At 35.6% G+C, this 19,389-nt stretch overlaps 2 protein-coding genes across 4 annotated transcripts in view; one reads left to right on the plus strand and one right to left on the minus strand.

Annotated features, from left to right (window-relative positions):
• The window catches only part of LOC113505521 (stAR-related lipid transfer protein 7, mitochondrial-like), a 35,426-nt gene extending 25,167 nt beyond the window's left edge, over positions 1 to 10,259 (plus strand). The window contains exons 7-10 of one of the 3 annotated variants that reach the window (XM_026888271.1): positions 745 to 828; positions 1,348 to 1,491; positions 1,858 to 1,915; positions 10,018 to 10,259. In XM_026888271.1, the coding sequence (XP_026744072.1) occupies positions 745 to 828; positions 1,348 to 1,491; positions 1,858 to 1,915; positions 10,018 to 10,022 (291 nt within the window). In that variant the 3' untranslated portion in view covers positions 10,023 to 10,259. Of the gene's footprint in view, positions 1 to 744; positions 829 to 1,347; positions 1,492 to 1,857; positions 2,128 to 10,017 lie in introns of those variants that run through there. The other 2 variants (XM_026888269.1, XM_026888270.1) reach the window with 2 other exon arrangements.
• Positions 10,260 to 10,579: 320 nt separating this feature from the next.
• On the minus strand, positions 10,580 to 17,772 carry LOC113505524. Its single transcript, XM_026888274.1, has 9 exons — positions 17,685 to 17,772; positions 16,135 to 16,191; positions 15,343 to 15,375; positions 14,790 to 14,915; positions 13,368 to 13,578; positions 12,739 to 12,846; positions 11,891 to 12,038; positions 11,194 to 11,383; positions 10,580 to 10,780 (listed from the first exon to the last, which is right to left on the minus strand). The coding sequence occupies exons 1-9, from the start codon at positions 17,718 to 17,720 to the stop codon at positions 10,658 to 10,660; spliced, it is 1,032 nt and encodes a 343-aa protein (XP_026744075.1). The 5' UTR covers positions 17,721 to 17,772; the 3' UTR covers positions 10,580 to 10,657.
• Between the last annotated feature and the right edge of the window lie 1,617 nt (positions 17,773 to 19,389).

The following is a 19,389-nucleotide window of genomic DNA, read 5'->3' on the forward strand; positions in this document are numbered from 1 at the left end:
TAAATAAATAAAATCGTTAATAGATATATACTTTAACTACCGTAGAATACTAAAATGTGTGAATGTTTTTAGGTTAGAAAAGTACTTACGTTTAAACTTGTGTTATAGGGTGTTACGGTCACCGATGTTTGACGAATGATGTTTGCTCGTATTAAATAACTATTGCCATTAGTTCTTAGTTCTTCGACATTCCTTACGTGTTCAGCTAAAACCATTTTTTTTCCCTTCAGCATAGTTTGGGGCTGGAAACTTATTTCATGTTTTACACTCTCAAAACCAGTTTTTATAATCACATCCATGTTCTCCTTAATTGTTTTTAACATATATCTATAAAAACACTATTTATTGTCTTTCTATATATTTACTTTATTTATTTTAGAACAATAAACATTATGCACTTGTCATTCACTGTTTGACATACTCCCCTTTTGTTGCGTTTACATGGTGGCGCTGGTGTCGTGCACGTTCCGTATAACTGATTGCAAACGTAAACAAACTCATTAACTTTAAGAAACTTGAAACGTTAATCAAACAAAAACTATAACATACTTAATTTAGGTGTACGTAGTTGTCATCGTCGCTAACAGTATCTGAATTCCATAACACAAGTGCTTTAGCAACTTACTTTGAGTTCAGAACAACGTATGTGATGTTGTCCGAATTTTTGTACCCACTCTTTATATTATTTTTTTATTATAAATCTGTATACAATAAAGAATTAAACTAAAACTAATATTATTACAGGACGTACCTGACTACACTCCGTTCGTTTCCGAGCAGGCTACCGTTGAGGAACCAGAGGATCCGGTTTGCGAACAGGAGATGGAGGTGAGTATCGTAATAACTCTAACCGACTGCGGACACGAGAGTCCTGGGTTCGATTCCCATTCAACACAAATGTTTTTGTGTGTCTATGATCATTTGTGGAGTTATATACAGGGTGTTTTTTTAGTCACTGTCCAATACGTTTATATTTATTATGGTATCACTGAGTACAAGAAGATTAAGTTATAGCATCTCAAAATCATCTAAAAACACTATTTTTTCTTTGAGTATTTGCGCTGAAATCGTTGTGTTTTAGTGTCTACGTTGAGTTTATTATCTCAACGGATAAAATATATTATTTAAAAAGAATTACTCCCCTTTTTTGCAAAAATGATTTCTCTTTACTCAATGTATAGAAAAAAATTGAACGATGATAAAAAATCACCCTGTATGTCTATCAGTTGTCTAGTACTCATAATACAAGCTTCGCTTAGTTCGAGACTAGATGGCGTTGTGTCAAAATAAAAACATTTTTATATTTAATAACTGTATTCCCTGTTTTCCCGCCATAACCGGTCAAAGTCGTCGCAGTGTGGTCCAGACATGCAAGTTCACAGCGAGCCGGTCACCAGGGACCAGAGTACGCAGACCGAGGTGGCCTTGCCCTTGCCCGAGGTCAAGGACGCGCGACCTCACAAGGAACACACGAAAAAGGAACACAAGAAGGTGAGGCTACACCACAAATCAAATAAATTGTTTAATGGGGTATGGAGAAGTGACCTTGTTATTATCCAAGGTCAAGGTCCTGTAACCTTGATAATAATAGGAGTAAAAGAGTGTTTTTTCTTAAATTGCAACAAGTTATGAGTTTGAACTTACTTGAGGTTAAGGTCGCGTGACCTTTCGCGCAAACATGTCTAAGGATACGCTCACTTAATTCATCCCTAATACTAAAAAAACTGAATTAATATAGATAAATCCGTTAGAGAGCTATGATGCAACAGACAAACAGTCACACAGGCAGACACTTAAGCATCCCTCTTATTACGTCTGGGGTTAAAAACATAATATTAGAATTGTTTGATTTTTCAGGAATTGAACCACGCCGACGGTGACTGTGAAAAAGTTGACGAAGAGGAATCCAAAAATGGTGGGTGGTGGCGATATCTATACCCTTTCTACTACTTCGGTTGATATATGACATTAATACTTATATTTAAACTGTCGCGTTGCATAATTATATTAAAATAGATGAATACGGGGATTAACGCGAATTTTACCTTTAACCGACGTTTCGACCAGGTCACACCGGCCGTGGTCACGAGCCATTTTAGGTCCCATAGACCCATTACCAGTTGAAGTCAGGACAATTACATTGCGCAATATAAAAATACACAACTTCCATACAACGCCATCTAGCGTCAAACTAAACAAAGCTTGTATTACGAGTACAAGACAACTGATAAACATACTCATATATTTCTAAATACATACACAATATAGATAAATTACACCCAGAAACAGTACAAATGATCTTGCGCATCACACAAACATTTGTCCTGGGTGGGAATCGAACCCACGACCTCCGGTATAGCAGTCAGGGCCACTAACCACTAGACCAACAGGCCAGGTACTCTTACTGACTTGGTTTAGGAGATTGCGCAATATATGAACCGAATTTTATTTTAAAGATAAATGTTTTTGTTATTTTGTTGTTTAAGGTCAATATTATGACGGGCCAGTTGGTCTAGTGGTTAGTGACCCTGACTGCTATACCGGAGGTCGTGGCTTATATTCCCGCCCAGGACAAATGTTGTGTGATGAGCATGATCATTTGTTCTGGTGTCTGGGTGTAATTTATCTATAATATGTATGTATTTAGAAATATATAAATAAGTTTATCAGTTGTCTGGTTACCATAACACAAGCTCTGCTTAGCTTGGGATCAGATGACCGTGTGTGAGTTGTCCCAGGATATATTATTATATTATACATATCTTTTTAGTCACGGGATCACTTCATGTGAAGAGACCTGGTCCTTTTTAAAGGCTTGCACGGGGACACAGGTCCATTATTATTGTGTCAATATTATTTAGAGTTTCTTTAGTCTTGACACTTATAATTCGGTATGACATGATGCCCTACTGGAAGTTCAATTATATTGTGCAATATAATAAATTGTAGGTCTAAGGGTCGATTTTTCAATAACTTTTATTTGACGAATGTCTGACGTTTTTATAGCTTTTGTATAGAAAAAGTCAAACGGCCATATTTGTTCCTCAGATAGAAGTGAACTGATGATTGAAATATCGGCTCTTAGTCGCTTAAGGCTGTTGCATTTGTAATATAATAGCATTGAAAAAGTTTCGCACAACGCCATCTGTTATCAAACTAAGCAAAGCTTGTACTGAAAGTACAAGATAACTGATAAACATACATATAAATTCTGTTTTTAACACAAAACTGTTATTATCACACCGTTGACAGTCGTTACAGGTAGGCAGAAGCTTGAAAAGTCTGACAACTAGTCTTACCAAGGGGTATCGTGTTGCCCAGGTGACTGGGTTGAGGAGGTCAGATAGGCAGTCGCTCCTTGTAAAACACTGGTACTTAGCTGAAACCGGTTAAACTGGAAGCCGACCCCAACATAGTTGGGGAAAGGCTAGGACGATGATGAATAACATACAGACTCACAACTAATGATAGTGCAAGTCTCACAAATATTTGTCCTGACTGCGAATCGAACCCGCGACCTCAGGTCTTCGCTATGTATTGCGTCATTTCCAAAATCAACTGCAACAGTTTAACTCTTAGAGTTCACTTGTATTTTTTGGGTCTTAATTAATGTGTACATTTTAGCACAGTAATAAATACCTATTTAAACTAATGACCTTTGCCCGCTACGTCTAATATACAAAATTCTCGTGTCTCTTTGTATGTATTTAAACTCCTCCGAAACGGCTCGACCGATTCTCATGAGATTCTCATAAGGAGGTTTGGTCAGCAAGGAAAGAAATACCGCGATGAAGTTATTTGTTTTTACGCAATGTTAATAATTAATGCATTTTTCAAGATGGCGGATTTTATCCAAGGCTGACAACCCCAGATATTTTGTTATAAAGCTTCCCCATGCGTTTATAACAAAAAAACACGTTTTATGATAATTTACGGGAAAAAAAACAATTTAGGAATAAAAAATTTCAAATGTACAAAATGTCATTTTGACAAGTAAGTGACGTGACTTTGACTTTTCAGTTCAATACACGGTAGCGGGCTAAGGTTTTAAATTTAAAACTATTATTAAGTTTAACATAAAATAGTTTATTTGTAAATATTTTTTTATGGTAAGAACTCCGCCAACTTTAAACCCGCCATTGTTTGGGCCCTAAACAACACTAGAATTTAAGCTAAAACGGTTAATAAAATATTAAACGATGCAAAGTTTTACTCACGTTATATCGGGATCGGCCGACTAGTTTCACACACGCCGCCCCGTTTCATAAACGACTCCGGTTGTGTCCGAAACTAGTCGGGCGATCCCGATAAATCCTCATGGACTTCCTTCGCCCTGGGGAGAGCGAAGAAGTCTGCCAGACTCTTAACAAAACCACCGAAATTTTTACCCTTTATCCAGGGGTAATGCGGTAACATAATAAAGGTCTCGGGCCTGGATGAGGCTAGCACAGGACCTTAGAAATTGGCACGATAAAGGGGAGGCCTATGCCCAGCAGTGGGAGGATAAAGGCTGGGGATGATGATGATGATGAAAGCGGTAACGCGTTTGAAAATTACCGCGAAGAGAAAATTAGAGGGATTTTTATTGGAAATTGAACTCGCATCCTAGTGCACACAAATCTATGCGTACAACCGCAACCACGATATTCATAAATATAGTAAGGCCATCGAGGCGTCATAAAAAACGGAAACAAGCGGATCATTATCCCTGTCCTTATCACTCGTACGCGCAGTTATGGCGTGAGTTGGTCGATGACAGCTGTCGTTATATTTCGTGGTACAAGAAAGCAGTCAGTACGGCAGTTGTCAACATTTGGTCCGCCATGTTGTGAACAAGTTCATTCCTTCATTTTTGTCAAAATTCGAACTTTATAATAGTTTATTCAAATAAAAATGTTATGGACGTCTGAAAATGTGTTTAGATTCTTTACCAAACGTAACTTCGCCGATTGACTGACAATACATTTATATTGTAATTGTCTACACGTTTTAGCAACTGTCGATTCTAGAACGAAAAATATTCATAATTAATTTATGAAAATAATAATTTAAATATTGAAATCGAAAGTTTAAGAAAAGATGCGAGCGAAGCCGCGATATGTAGCATATAGGAATATTAATACTTACTACTACTACTAATTATAATATAGTTGTATATAGTAAAATTGCCCACACCCACTGTTGGGCGAAGGCCTCTCTTATAGAGAAGGTATTTGACAACGTATGTAGCTTACCACTTCTTTTTAAATGAAATAGTAAGTGTGCAAGCGAGACACTGCTATACGCCGTACTCTCTCGCTCGCGCTAATGCTATCTTACTTCAAAATGTAAACAATAAGATAAAATTAAAAAATAACCCCGGGATATAAAAAACTTTTAATCCAAACAAATTAAATTAAAATCGATCGATCCCTTCGGGGGCTATGATGTCACAGACAGACACGTCCAAATTATAACACACCTCTTTTGTTGTTTATTAATGATTAATTACAAAGGTACATTTAATGTGATTTTTCGTGCTCGGGGCGAAAACTAATAATCTAATCAAAGAAAATGTAGTATAAGCAAAGTATTAGAAAAAACTTTAATTAGTACTTTTATATTTCAAGAGTTAAAGACCATTTTATATAAGAATATTTTAGATTTTTAATCTCAAAAAAAAATAGATTTAAAAATCTAAAAACCCACGTTTTTAAATTTAATAAAACCGGTCCTGCATTTTTTATAGTTGTTAATTGCATTGTCATCGGTTTTGAAGCTACGCTGAAAATTTCAGCCTGCTAGCTTATCGGGAAGTGCCTCAAAATTGAGTTACAAAAATCTAACCGACAAACAAGAAAGTGGGACGTGGGAAAATGTTCTTTTTTCTTGTTAAATTGTAAGTTTATTATGAGAATTAAACTGCCCTGTCCTTACACAAGACTACCAAAGAAATCTAGTTTTTACTTACAAATAATAATAATAATATTCCACAACTATCACACAACGCCATCTAGTCTCAAAGTAAGCAAAGCTTGTATTATGAGTACTAGAAAACTGATAAGCATACTTATATATTTCTAAATACATACATAATACAAATAAATTACACCCAGAAACAGAATATATGATTGTGCTCGTCACACAAACATATGTCACTAACCACTAGACCAACAGGTGTAATATTGATCGTGAACTAACTCTTAGGCTCTAGACAGACGGACTGCATTTCAACTGAAATCCGGAAAAAAAATGCGTCATGTATAATATATGTAAATTTAATTATAGAAATAACTAACAACTTAGTCTATACCGCCAATTAACCTAAAAATATTGATAAAACGCCATTTCTACAGCTATTTTTTAAATTTAGAAAAAAGTAGTACCATAGACTAATAGTGCAATATAGTTTTAATTTTTCAATCAAATGTCTTCCGTATAGGTTTTAGTTAAATATTATTGTCTATGCTTTAGTTATGTGTAGTATAAATTTATGTATTATAGAAAATGTTTTTGACAACACAAATATTTTAACTATGTAATAATGAAATTCCTGTATTTATTTATGTATTTACGTTTTTTAAAACATGTTTAAATATACGGCCGTGTATTAAATATCACTTTTTTGCTCTAATATGAAAATCTTTCTCCTATAGCGATAGTGTATTCCTGAAAACTTGAATTTTTCATAAAATTTTTGATCTAATTTGTTAATTTCATATGGTAAGTATTTTGCTTAAAGAAAATACATCTAAAAACCGGTCAAATGCTAATGGGACTCACGACATAGCGGAGACCGTTTTGTTTGGGTATGAAACCTAAATTGAATCAATTTTTTGAATACTAAAACAGTGAAACTTGCAGTAAGGGTCTAAACAGATGGACCGCATTTCAACTGCAATCCAACTGCAAATTTGCAGTTCGGATGCAGTTGACACGACTGCAACAGAACTGCAAACCAACCATACGGTCCAATTGCAGTCGGCGTGCAGTTCTATTGCAGTCGTGTCAACTGTATCCGAAATGCAGTCCGTCTGTCTGGAGCCTAAGAATCATAAAAATCTGCATTCTCCAAGGAAGAAAATCCTTACCATACAAAATTAATGACAGCTTATCAATATTTGTATTGTAAAGTCCAAGTTTTTGAAATAGACTACCGCTTAGATATAGTTTTTTTTTGTATTTGAAAAGAAGCGATATTTTAATATAAAATCTGTATTTAATACATTATACATTTATTTACAGATGTAAATAGAAAACGCACTGATGTAGTTTAATATTTAGACAAAAAAATACATTTATTATGAATATATGGATATAAATTGTTGGCTATTAAATATTTTTTTGATAAAAGGTTTGTTCTTGCTACCCAACTTTTTTTTCTGATTGTTTTTTTGGAACATTTTTTCTATGATTGTTTATTAAATAACGGTTTACTCACGCATATAGTTACCGGCACGGATCTTGAGCGCTCGGCGGAAGAGTGGGGATCGCTTTGCGTATCGTAAAATAAAACGCCAATTAATTGTGCGTACTCGTCGTGTTGAGGTGCTTGCAACTGCAGCAAAGAACGAATTTCAACTCGTCCCTCATGTCGGCTATGACGCGATGCGCTGCGGGACAATCACTGCACTTGAGTCCGCCCCGCGCCTCACTTCATACCTCAAAAGGGACACAAAAAATCACTTCTGCGCAGGTGAAGGTCAGCGCTCGAGATCCGTGCAGGTAACTATATATATCGGCATAGCCCGACAAGTTTCAATCGACTCAAGCCGCCGCGTCAGCTCATGATTAACGACTCAATTTGGGTCTGAAACTAGTCGGGCAATCCCGATAAATACTCGTGAATAAACCGTTATTTAATAAATAATTATGAATCCGCGTCACGAAATTAATTACATTTTATTTTTCCAATGAATTTTCTCTAAGGCCACAAGATAATCCGACTAATATTATAAATACGAAAGTTTGTATGGATGGATGTTTGTTCCTCTTTCACGCAAAAACCACTAAACGGATTTAAACGAAACTTGGTACGCAGATAGTTTATAACTAGGATTAACAAACACATAGGATAGTTTTCGTCCCGATTTTATATTGCTGTGGGATCATTTTTGCCTTGCAGCGGGCAAAAATTATACTTTGGTCTTTTTGACACGTTGTGGACGTAAATTTATAGGAATATACATACAATAAAATACAGAATAATTTATAACAATATTAATTTGACTAAATTGCTATTCAGGCCTCTTCCTCTCCCAAATTTTTCCCAATATTGATCTATGATTTGTTATTTTTCTACCATCTCTGTAACATATGCAATGCAATAAATGATTAAGTATTGAGTAATGGGCAAGACGACATTTTTTTTAAACGGGTTTTAATATACTCCTAAGTATCTACTATTACTAAAAAATATAATATATCTGTAATTTATAAAATAATTAATGAAAAAAAATTTAATGAAACGTTCATTTATTCGCGCTAAAACGCAGTCACCGACGTTGACATTGCTGTGACGTCAAACCTCAGCAAACTGTTCAAAATAAATTCGGTGACAGTAGTTACTGAGGGCTGACGTAACACACTTTGATTGGCGTTTTAAAAAGCATGGCGGATGACAGTATTTTATAATTTTATTTTCTAAAATAAAATAATAATCTCGTCTTAAATCTTAAAATGGAGATTTTTTTCCACAATACATACACAATATTTTAATGATTCCGTCTTACTGTCGTCTTGCCCATTATCATGACGCAGTATACAACATTGACTTTTTAAGAGACCAAAGCCTCCGAAGTGGGATGAAAACGTAAGCTAATTCTATAGTACCCCTGTAAGAAACAGTGCTCATTGGAGACAAAACAATTGTGTCTGTGTGTGACGAAACCTATCATTTAATACATAAAAACCGCGGAAAAGTGTATACTATTCACTTTAGATATAAATATTGGTATTTTTTTTTACTTCAGACAGGATTCGAACTTGCATCTTTTAGCTAAACGGACCAGTCGCTTGTGAATTGACATCTTAGTTTAGTTGGTAAAGCGGTGTTTAGCCAGGAGTCCCAGGTTCAAATACTATCTGAGGTTTTATTATTTCAAAACTGATAATTTTGTTTTTTTAGTTTCTAGGAAACCTGTCTGATAGACTAAACATATTTTTTGTAGTAGATTTAATCAAATACCTCACTTTTTGTTGTGTCTCAAATGAGCGTTTACCTTACCAAAGTACCCTGTAGAAAAACCAATGTCAATAGAACCTTATCGACTAGGAAATAAGACGTAGTTTACATTGCCTCCATAAGTCTCCTGCCTGCTGTGTGTGAAACACGTACAAATAATAATTATTTACTGTGTGATATATAAATCAAAATGTCAATGTTATTTAACTAGTAAAACATGGTTTTTTATAATGGTTTTGAGAATTGACCCCCTAGTTTTGACTTCATGGCCCCGATTCTGCTATTTAAATTGGCCGATGAAGGAACGCCAATTGGATTAATTTTGAAACTATTTCTATTCTCTTAAGCATTTTGCCAATACAATAATTGGAAATTCATTGTATTGGCCATAAGCGTTCCGCACCGTACTGAATTTCCAATTATTGTGTCGGAAAAAATGCTTTAATGGAAACTGGATTAAATTGGTAATATTCGTATGCTTAGAATAATACGAATATTACCAATTTAATCCAATTTCCATTAAAGTGTTACTAATATAGTTTTAAGATTTTTATTTACTAACCAGTACTGCATACTTTATTTATATGTTAGTCTCTAAGGTATATATCTATGGGCCATGTTGCCTCAAAATAAATAAATTTATTATTATTATTTATTTATTAATTCATCGGCCATTGTAAATAGCAGAATCGGGGCCCTGAATATTGCCCATTGTTTCTTTCCACTCATAAAAAAAAAACATACATTTAACTGCCAAATGTTAACAAATTAAGATTTCAATTTTAGTTTAACCTGTGACTAACTGCCGTACTAACTAAGTAAACAGTTTGTTTAACTATAAAATCTGTTCTTAGGGTGAAAATTTAACTGAAAGAGAACTGTTTTAACTGAAGGAGCGGAGAACAAGACAACCCTGTTTGCCTGAACTGAGAGACCTTGTTTTTTTTTTTATAAAATATAATTTTTGTAAAATTTTTAACGTTTGGTGCAATGCAACGAAAATGCATTATTTTTATGTATATAGGTATATGTATAGGCTGTTACAGTTATGAATTTAAATCTGTTACATTGTTAGTAAATAATATTTGAAAATTTATTTGTCTTTTTATTTTTTGATCCTTTGTATCATCGATTAAGTGACGAGAAATAGACATTTATAGGTCACCATGCCAAAGCTGTGAGAGATGTGATGTGTCGCGGGTTCGATCCCCGCGTAGGACAAGCGTTTGTGTGATCCACGAATAATTGGTCTGAATCTGTATTTTGACTTGAATCTTTATGTACCCAAACACAAGGATTAAATTCCTTCGTAAGAGACGCAGTTTTTTAAAAAAAGGTTTCACTTTCGCTTTAAAAAAAAAACATCCTATCATAGTAAAGATCTATCTCACACATTGAAGTAATAAAACTACAAAAAAAACACGTAAGTATTATATTTCCAAACATTTTAGTTCCATATCTGGCCACTGGATACAGATGATAAAGATAAAGGCGCTAGTTGATAAAGAACTCGTTGGATCGCTGGTTCTGGTTGTGGCGCCACTTACAGGCCCAGTTCCAACATGACATGCCAGCCCAAGGTTCGTCAGTGTAAAATACTTGGCCATTCTGATACATCTACAACAAAAGGAGAAATAATATTATTAAATGATGCAACGGTTTACTTCCAGCCGCGTCTGCTCATGATTAAGGACTCCGGTTAGGTCCGAAACTAGCCGAGCTGCCTCGATAAATACGCGTGAGTAAACCGTTACATCATTTAATAATGAATCATTCTCACGATAGTTACTATAGAAATATAGTGAGCTTTGTAAATTATGTTTTTTTTCATATAGTTTTAAAAACGTAAATATTAAGTAGTTTACTATAAAATAATGTTTTTTAAACTTTTTATACAACTATGCTGCGCCCTCAGCCAATAACAAAATGAATAAATCATTCATTTTTATACCTAATAGGGACACAACAACATAAGTTAAACTTGTTAAATTTCATCCTTTAAGCAGAGAACCGCAAGAAAATATACTTACGAAAGATAGATCCGAGCTTTTGTAAGTAACACCATCATATCCGAATCGAAATACGAAATTCATGGAGAATATTGAGAAGATGCATCTGACGTCAGTAGTAGCTGGTATGAAGTACCGGTATGGTCCGCAGAAATACGAGATCTTGGGCTCATACTCCACGGATTCTGGAAACTCTTCGCGAGGGTTTATCCTGAAGAAAAACAGTGTTGACAATCAGAGGAATGTGAGGTGTGTGCGACGTGGGCCACCGCCTACGGCCTCGCGGTACAAGGCGCCTCGCGCCTCAAAAATTTGAAAAGCTTCAGTCTTCAGATGGCCATAGAACAGGGACTAGCGATTTTTTTCTTGCCCATGATATCAAACTTAGATCTTGCCCCGCCACTATTGATAATCCATACTAAAAAATATTCTAAATGCCTAGTCTAATCAAGGGTCATCGCGTTGCTTAGGTATCTGGGTTGAGGAGGTCAGATAGGCAGTCGCTCCTTGTAAAACACTGGTACTTAGTTGAATCTGGCTAGACTAGAAGCCGACACCAACATAGTTAGGAAAAGGCTAGGTCGATGACGAGATATGTTCATAGCGCTTTTAGGTATGCAGTTTAATATTCTATCCCGCCATTTTTGCGTAAACAGTCACCACAGCCCGCTGTAATTTAAAGTCCACGCTGATTTCATTGATTGTTCAACATCCTTACTTGTAGATACACTGCGCATCACTCCAATTATCATCTGAGTGACAGTACAGCCCTTGACTGGGATCCTTGGCTTGAAACTGTTCAGCATGTGGCCCCACGTAAGTTGTCTCCGAATGTCGATGGTAGAACCCGATGAAGGCAAACGCACCTGCACAGATTAAAAGTGTTGTTGAAAAGCAAATAGAATGAGACGGAAGTGCTGGTTTGGGAAGAAAAAGAATGGACCACCCATGAAATTGATGAGTGCACAAACAAATTGATTTTTACTTTCTTTTTATTTTTCTAGCTATAACGGTAAAAGAAAATGTGCCTATAGATTTTTTTCGTACTTTAACACAACACCATCTAATCTCAAACTAAGCAAAGCTTGTATTATGAGTACTAGACAACTGACAAACAGACTTATTATATTTCTAAGTACATACAGATTATAGATAAACTACACCCAGGTACAGAACGAATGGCACTCAACGCAGAAACATTTTGCCCTGAGTGGGAATCGAACCCACGAACTCAGATAGGGCCAGTAACCATTACTAGACCAACGAACCGGTGGTGGTGGAATATTATATTATTATTACTATGAAACCGCAAGGCCCTCCCAACATACAAAGACATGAGTTTGCTGTGAAGATCAGTTTAGATGTAAAGAAAAAAACAGCTTTAAGAAGAATAAGCGAGATAAGAAGAATAAGAAGGATAAGCGAGTCCCAAAAGAAATTTCGCCTTGATACCTTTGAAACCTACCTCTCATTAAATGTCAAATACGTTAATGTAAATTGTTAATGATTAAATTAAAAAAAAAATATCTTTAAATATCTTTGAAGCCTGCATTTTGATATATTTACCTCTAAAAGTATAACAATGTGGTTTCCTCTCGCTAGATAAAATCATTTGAGCATCTTCCTGGTTGTGAGCTGACACTATGTAGTAAGAAGTATCCAGGCACTTAAATTCTGCAAAAAATACAATAAATTTGGTCGTGGATAGATATTAAAAAAAAACGACCCTCGCACTAAGGAATTTAATTCTTCTGTAACGGGGGTTTTCAGAAACAGTCAAGTCAGACACCCAGACTATTAGGAACTTTACGGATAAGGAGAATGTTTGCGTTGTAGTGACACACAAATGACAGGCTCTCTTTTAATACACAACCTCACTGTGTTTGGGTTAGTATCCAAATGGGTTCCGCCTAAATTTGAATTAAATGAAATAGTTATGGTGCCTGGGCTAAAATGTAGATAATAATAGAATAGACACATATTTTTCCCTTTCGTGAACAACAAATATTTAGGAAATATTTAGGAGAGCTTGCGACGTTACGATTTCGTAAAATTTACACACTATAACGTCACGTATTAGTTCCATACGCTGTAATTTAATCAATTTGTCATTTCGCAAAATAAGTAGGTCTTCATTATTATGCATTGAAAATGAAGACTAAAAAAAATTAACACCATCCGGGCATCCCCATTACCTGGGCTAGTATACAGTCCAAAGGGAATTTTCGCTTGAGTCGATTTAATCTTTGCCTCCGACGTATCCATTTTCTTATTCAGTTTCAATAAAACCATTGACATGAGAGCCATGTCAGTCGCAAATAAAAGCCTCTTCAGATCCCTTATGTGCGAATCGATAAAGGAATACAGCTTCTTAGATCCAATTTCCATTATTTCCCGACGTTCAGTCTGTAAAAGAAGATTTTCTCATCATGGCCTGCTATCTGATTGACAGAGTGCTCTTCCCGCCATGTGCAAGTTTGACCTTACGGTTGCCACAGGTCACTTCGTTTAAAAGTTTTTGTTTCTTTTGATAATAGTAACCATCATCGTCATCGTCCTAGCCTTGAGGGCAACTCAACCTTAATCAACAACGTATTTCTGGCACAAAAACGTTGTTTAAGAGAAATATGTAATACCGATCCCTTAGATTCCTGCAAACCACTATTTAAAAAAACTAAAATACTGACAATTTTCTCACTTTATATACTGGAAATTGGAATATTTGTAAGAAAACACCCACAGCTATTTGTAAAAGCCTCGGAAAAAAATGTGTTCAGCAAAAGAGATCCCACCAAGATTTTTGTACCAGGTTGTAGAACCACCCTATATCATAAAAACTGCATGTTTATGTGTATTAAAATTTATAATAAAATACCCCAAACTATAAGAGAACTTCCATTTAGACTGTTTAAATTAAAATTAAAACAATGGTTGTCACAAAAATGTTTTTACACGATTACGGATTTTTTAGAAAATAAAGTAGATAATAAAACAAATATATTTATGTAAATGTAAACATGTACACCTTTTAATATATGTAGCATAAGTTTGTAATTATATTCCTGCCCGACTATGATTTAATTATTGTATGCCTAAATAGGCTGATTGTAGTACTGGATTATTATTATTTAACACCTGTAACCTACTCAATCAACACAATAAAGATACTTTGACTTTGACTTTGACTTTTCCCAACTATTTTGGGGTCGGTCCAATCCAACCAGATTCAGCTAAGTCATCATCATCCCTCTGCCCTTGTCCCTATAATTATTTGGGATCTACTTTACATGTCTTCTTCTTCCATACCTTTCTATCTGACGACATCTCACAAGAAACACTCTTTGCAGCCATATTGTCTTTCACACAATCCATCTATCCTTTCCTTGGTCGTCCTCTTCCCTTAAATCCATCCACATCCATTCTCAACACCTTCCTTACCACATGATTCTCATTCCTCCGCATAACATGCCCATACCATGATAGCCGGTTACCACGTAGTTTTTCTGTAACCGATGCCACTTTCAAACTTCCCCTTACTCATTTCTTACTCTATCTGCTCTCGTATTCAGCTGAGTATGTTTTACGTTACCTTTAAAATGGTAAAAGCAAATAGTTACCGGATTGTGTGGTTCCTTCATTCTCCCATTCATATAGTTGTAATAATCTTGTAATTTCTCGAATTTCTCGTCGGCGTAGCTGTGACGAGGGTCTATTTCTTTAGAACTCGGCATATTATAGGGTTTCTGTGGCACAAACAGATCGTATTAGTGTACGTCAAGTTACATTTTTGAACAGTATTCAAATGCACTGAAAAGTAAATGCATCCTTTAAAGTTCAGAAAATTAATGCAGTATTTCACGTAACACACAAACGGCTGAACCGATTTTGAAGACATTTGTTGATAAATGACACATTGTCTGGTGATCTATAACACAGGTCTTACCTATCACAGACACCAGTCTCTATATTAGTACAAAAAAAATAAGTATTGTAAAAGTGTGATGATGAGAAAATAGTCATTTTTTTATTATTATTATTTTATTATTGTGTTAATACTTAGCTCTTATGTCTAACTTCGTTAAAGAAAAGTAAAGTTTTTTACAGCTATAATGATATCCAGGAGATACCGCGAGCAAGAACTATAAATATACTTTGATATACATAACTTACCGTTTCCACAGTAGGAAAGGAAAGGCGAGCGAGCTGAAAAGGTAAAAAATAAAAGTAAATTAAAAAGAAAATACAATATTAATAATATAATGTTTGTGAGTAACGACACGGAACGGAACCTGAATACCCCAGGGGGGTCACTCTTTATGGGGACTCCCAGCTCTTTCCCAGCTATATGCTCGGGGGTGGAAATGTCTAATGGCGTAATAGCGAGGAAACCCGCTCCAGGTCTCTGACCCGCGATGGTGAAATCGGTGTTGCACCTCTCTACACCCTTAGCCTATCTCACTGATGTTGCCTCTCGCTGCCTATCGTGGCGGTATAATGGGGTGGGCGTTTTTGTAGCTATCTTGGGCCCTCATGTTTGTTCTTTAATAGAGCAGGGGTGGATAGCCCCTGGTAGATACCCCATCACATTATAGATTAAAGTTAACAACAAGGCTTCTATAGTCTACAAGTTGGAACTCGTGCACGCCTTTAAAAAGGACCGGATCACTTCCCATCAAGTTATCCCGTGACCGAAAATGATGCATGCTTATCTATACTAATATATAAAGCTGAAGAGTTTGTTTGTTTGTATGAACGGGCTAATCTCAGTAACTACTAGTTCGATTTGAAAAATTCTTTTTGTGTTGAATAGACCATTTATCACGGAAGGCTATATAACATCACGCTGAGACTAATAGGAGCGAAGATACAATGTTTTCCATTGTGGAAAAAACGGGAAAAATTCTAACCACGTGGAGGAAGTCGCGGGCAACAGCTAGTTAAGAATAATTATAATTAACATACCAATTGAAAAGAAGATACATCGTTGCTTGCTGACGTGAAGTGCAGCAATAGGAATATCTATAAACATAACACAACACATATATAATCTATATATACTAATATATAAAGCTGAAGAGTTTGTTTGTTTATTTGAACGCGCTATCTCAGGAACTACTGGTTCAAATTGAAAAAATATTTTTGTGTTCAATAGACCATTCATCGAGGAAGGTTTTAGGCTATATAACATCACGGTGCAACTAATAGGAGCGAATATACAATAGAAAATGTGGCAAAAACTGAGAAAAATATTCATCTTCGAGGGCTTCCGTTCAAAAATTCCTAACTTATATCTTCTAACCTCGCGGACGAAGTCGGGAGCAACAGCTAGTATTAACATACATACTTACATACATAAATATACATACTTCTTTCTGTAGTCGACCTATAGCACTATTACATAGTACGTCATAAGGCTTCTTAATCCCCGACGCAAAAAGAGCGATATTATAAGTTTGATGTGTCTTCCTGTCTGTCTGTGGCATCATGCTCCCGAACGGATTGGGAGATTCTACTTATTTATTTATTTATGTACACACAACATACAAAGAGAAATATAAAAATTAAAATACATAAGGTACTGCTTATTTCTTAAGAAATTTCTGCCAGCAGACCTGCGACAGGAGGTAAGAAAAAGAAACGGTTTTACTTAAGTCTAGTTTGTTTTGAATGTAGATTAAGTACAAGCATTCTTAGATATGTTTGATTTAAATCGTTTGAGCCGTTTTAAAGATGGGGGGCACAAACAATATAAACATAATTTGGTCATGCATCAAAATGACTATACAAAAAACCGTTGCTCGATATGGTAGGATAAATTGAAAAAAATAATTAATAACTCTTTGTCTAATAATAACTAAAAATCTTCATACATACATACATACCTACTTACAGGTCAAACTCAGAACCTCCTTTTTTGTAGGTTAAAGCACTAAAACCTCCTGAATGTAACAAATACATTCCTGAAAGTCGCATCTAAATTGCTTCAGCCAAACGCGAGATAATCGCGGACAAACATACATACAAACAATCGAACTGAGAACCTCCTTTTTTTGAAGTCGCTTCAAAAGTAGTTCTATTAACCATTTTTATTTTGATTCAGAATTTTCTGTAAATAAAATGGCAGTTCGTTCAACAATAACTGCAACTATGTGCATAATAATTCAATCTTTGAAACCCTAGTTCACATAAATACTTAGACCTTTGTTTAGTCCTAGCTACCGCATTAGGATAAGTAACCTGTAATGGTAGATTAGTGTGATAATTAAATAAATAAAATAATAAATATAATAACGCTGTGTAAGCAATGTTTCTTTTTATAAAAAAACTGACTTTCGGTCCAAGGATCAGAACAAGTATTCGTAGATCACACAAATAGATCCTGTGTATGACTGTCACGCGACGCACATCTCAGCCATCCGTGCGGGCAGTAAGAATTGATTATTTTTTGGAAATCTTTCTGACGGACTACTTAAACAGATTTTTTTGGTCAAATACCCCATTAAAATACTTACAGAACATAACCTTAGTATTATATTTTTGTGATCCATTTATTAAATTTTAGCTTTTGACTGTCACTGTCTAACATCGATCGAACAACTGTAAAAAATAAATTGGTTTTATAACCTATAAAATATTGATTGGATTAATTGTAGCAATTATTTTTATAGTTACTTTATTTTATTGTAGGTGCTTTGATTAACCGTTGCGGGTTTCTAGGTACTTTGACTGGCCTGTTGGCCAGGGAAGTGGGTTCGATTCCCGCCCGGTTTTGTTTGTTTGGTGAGCATGATAATTTTTGTTTTTGGTGTTTAGGTGTTATTTATTTATAATCTTAATGTATATAAATCTCGTGTCACAATGTTTGTCCTCAATGGACTCCTAAACCACTTAACCGATTATAATAAAATTCGCACACCATGTGCAGTTCGATCCAACTTGAGAGATAGTATAGTTTAAATCTCAAGTTATAGTCGCAATTTCTTCTAACCACGCGGTCGAAGTCGCGGGCAACAGCTAGTACATGTATATGTTTTAATAAGTAGATTTAGATATCTCTATACGCAATAATCGATGCATATTTAATGCAATATGCAAAAAACAAACACCTATGCTTTTGATCATAAAAAAACTGAAGGACTCTTGGAATCCGCATCCGCAACCCCGGATGTCACAATAACATGCGTAAAATCCAATGTACGTATGTTTGTTGCTTCTTTAAGCAAAAATAACTAGACCTTTTCCTATAAAATCTGCCATAGAGATTCGATCTTTTCACCGCGTAGAGAAAGGAGCAGGGTTCAGCGGGTACAAAAAAAGGCTTTTACTTTAACGTTTTTATTAATTTAAAAGTGTAAGCATGTGTTTGAAGTTGACGTATCGTCGCCCTTTACCTATTTGGGGGGCGAGGGAATGTAATGACTTTTTCGAAAAAGTTATTGGTCTCCCTGAATACCTCCTCCCAAAAACTGAACCCGGTTCGCAAGGCGCGAAACAAAAACCACACACCAGCACTGGAACAAGAAAAATGTTTTTTTATAGTTTAGTAACTATCGTGAGACTGATTCAGAAAATGAACAATAATAATATATAAAATAATATATAAAGCTGAAGAGTTTGTTTGTTTGTTTGAACGCGCTAATCTCAGGATCTACTGGTCCATTTTTGTGTTGAATAGACCATTCATCGAGGAAGGTTATAGGCTATATACCATCACGCTGCGACTAATAGGAGCGAATATACAATGGAAAATGTAGAAAAAACGGGGAACAATACTCATCATCGACTGCTACCGTTCAAAAATTCCTAACTTATATCTTCTACCACGCGGACGAAGTCGTGGCCAACAGCTAGCCATTTAATATGATTGTTCATTTTTGATACTTAATACTAAACTTCCACAAATCGGTTGATTGTCGTATGCCAAACAACCGATGGGCAAACATTACCACGGAATGGTCCTTGACACAGAACCGACGTCAGCGAGGCAGACCCAGACGGAGATGGCGGGATGACCTGGATTCGTTCTTACCGAACTCGTCCCTCGCGGCTCCTGAGAGAGACAAGTGGAAGAAGAGTGGGGAGGCCTTTGCCCAGCAGTGGGACATTTCAGGCTAGTAAATAAATACTAAACTTCGGCCTCGAATGAGATGGCGCAACGAGCTGGATGCATATTGGATACCACAAACAATGGATGGCAATAGCAATAGACCGGACAGA

The sequence above is a fragment of the Trichoplusia ni genome, chromosome 26 (genome assembly GCF_003590095.1).
Source record: "Trichoplusia ni isolate ovarian cell line Hi5 chromosome 26, tn1, whole genome shotgun sequence".
Lineage (NCBI taxonomy): Eukaryota > Metazoa > Arthropoda > Insecta > Lepidoptera > Noctuidae > Trichoplusia > Trichoplusia ni.

Excerpts from the sequence above, each read along its gene's own strand:
- LOC113505524 (XM_026888274.1), bottom strand. The coding sequence starts at position 17,720 with ATGGATCACAAAAATATAATACTAAGGTTATGTTCT. Across the intron at positions 13,579-14,789 it reads TGAAGGAACCACACAATCCG|ACTGAACGTCGGGAAATAAT; the intron begins GTAACTATTTGC and ends CTTCTTTTACAG. Across the intron at positions 12,039-12,738 it reads ACATTGTTATACTTTTAGAG|GTGCGTTTGCCTTCATCGGG; the intron begins GTAAATATATCA and ends TAATCTGTGCAG.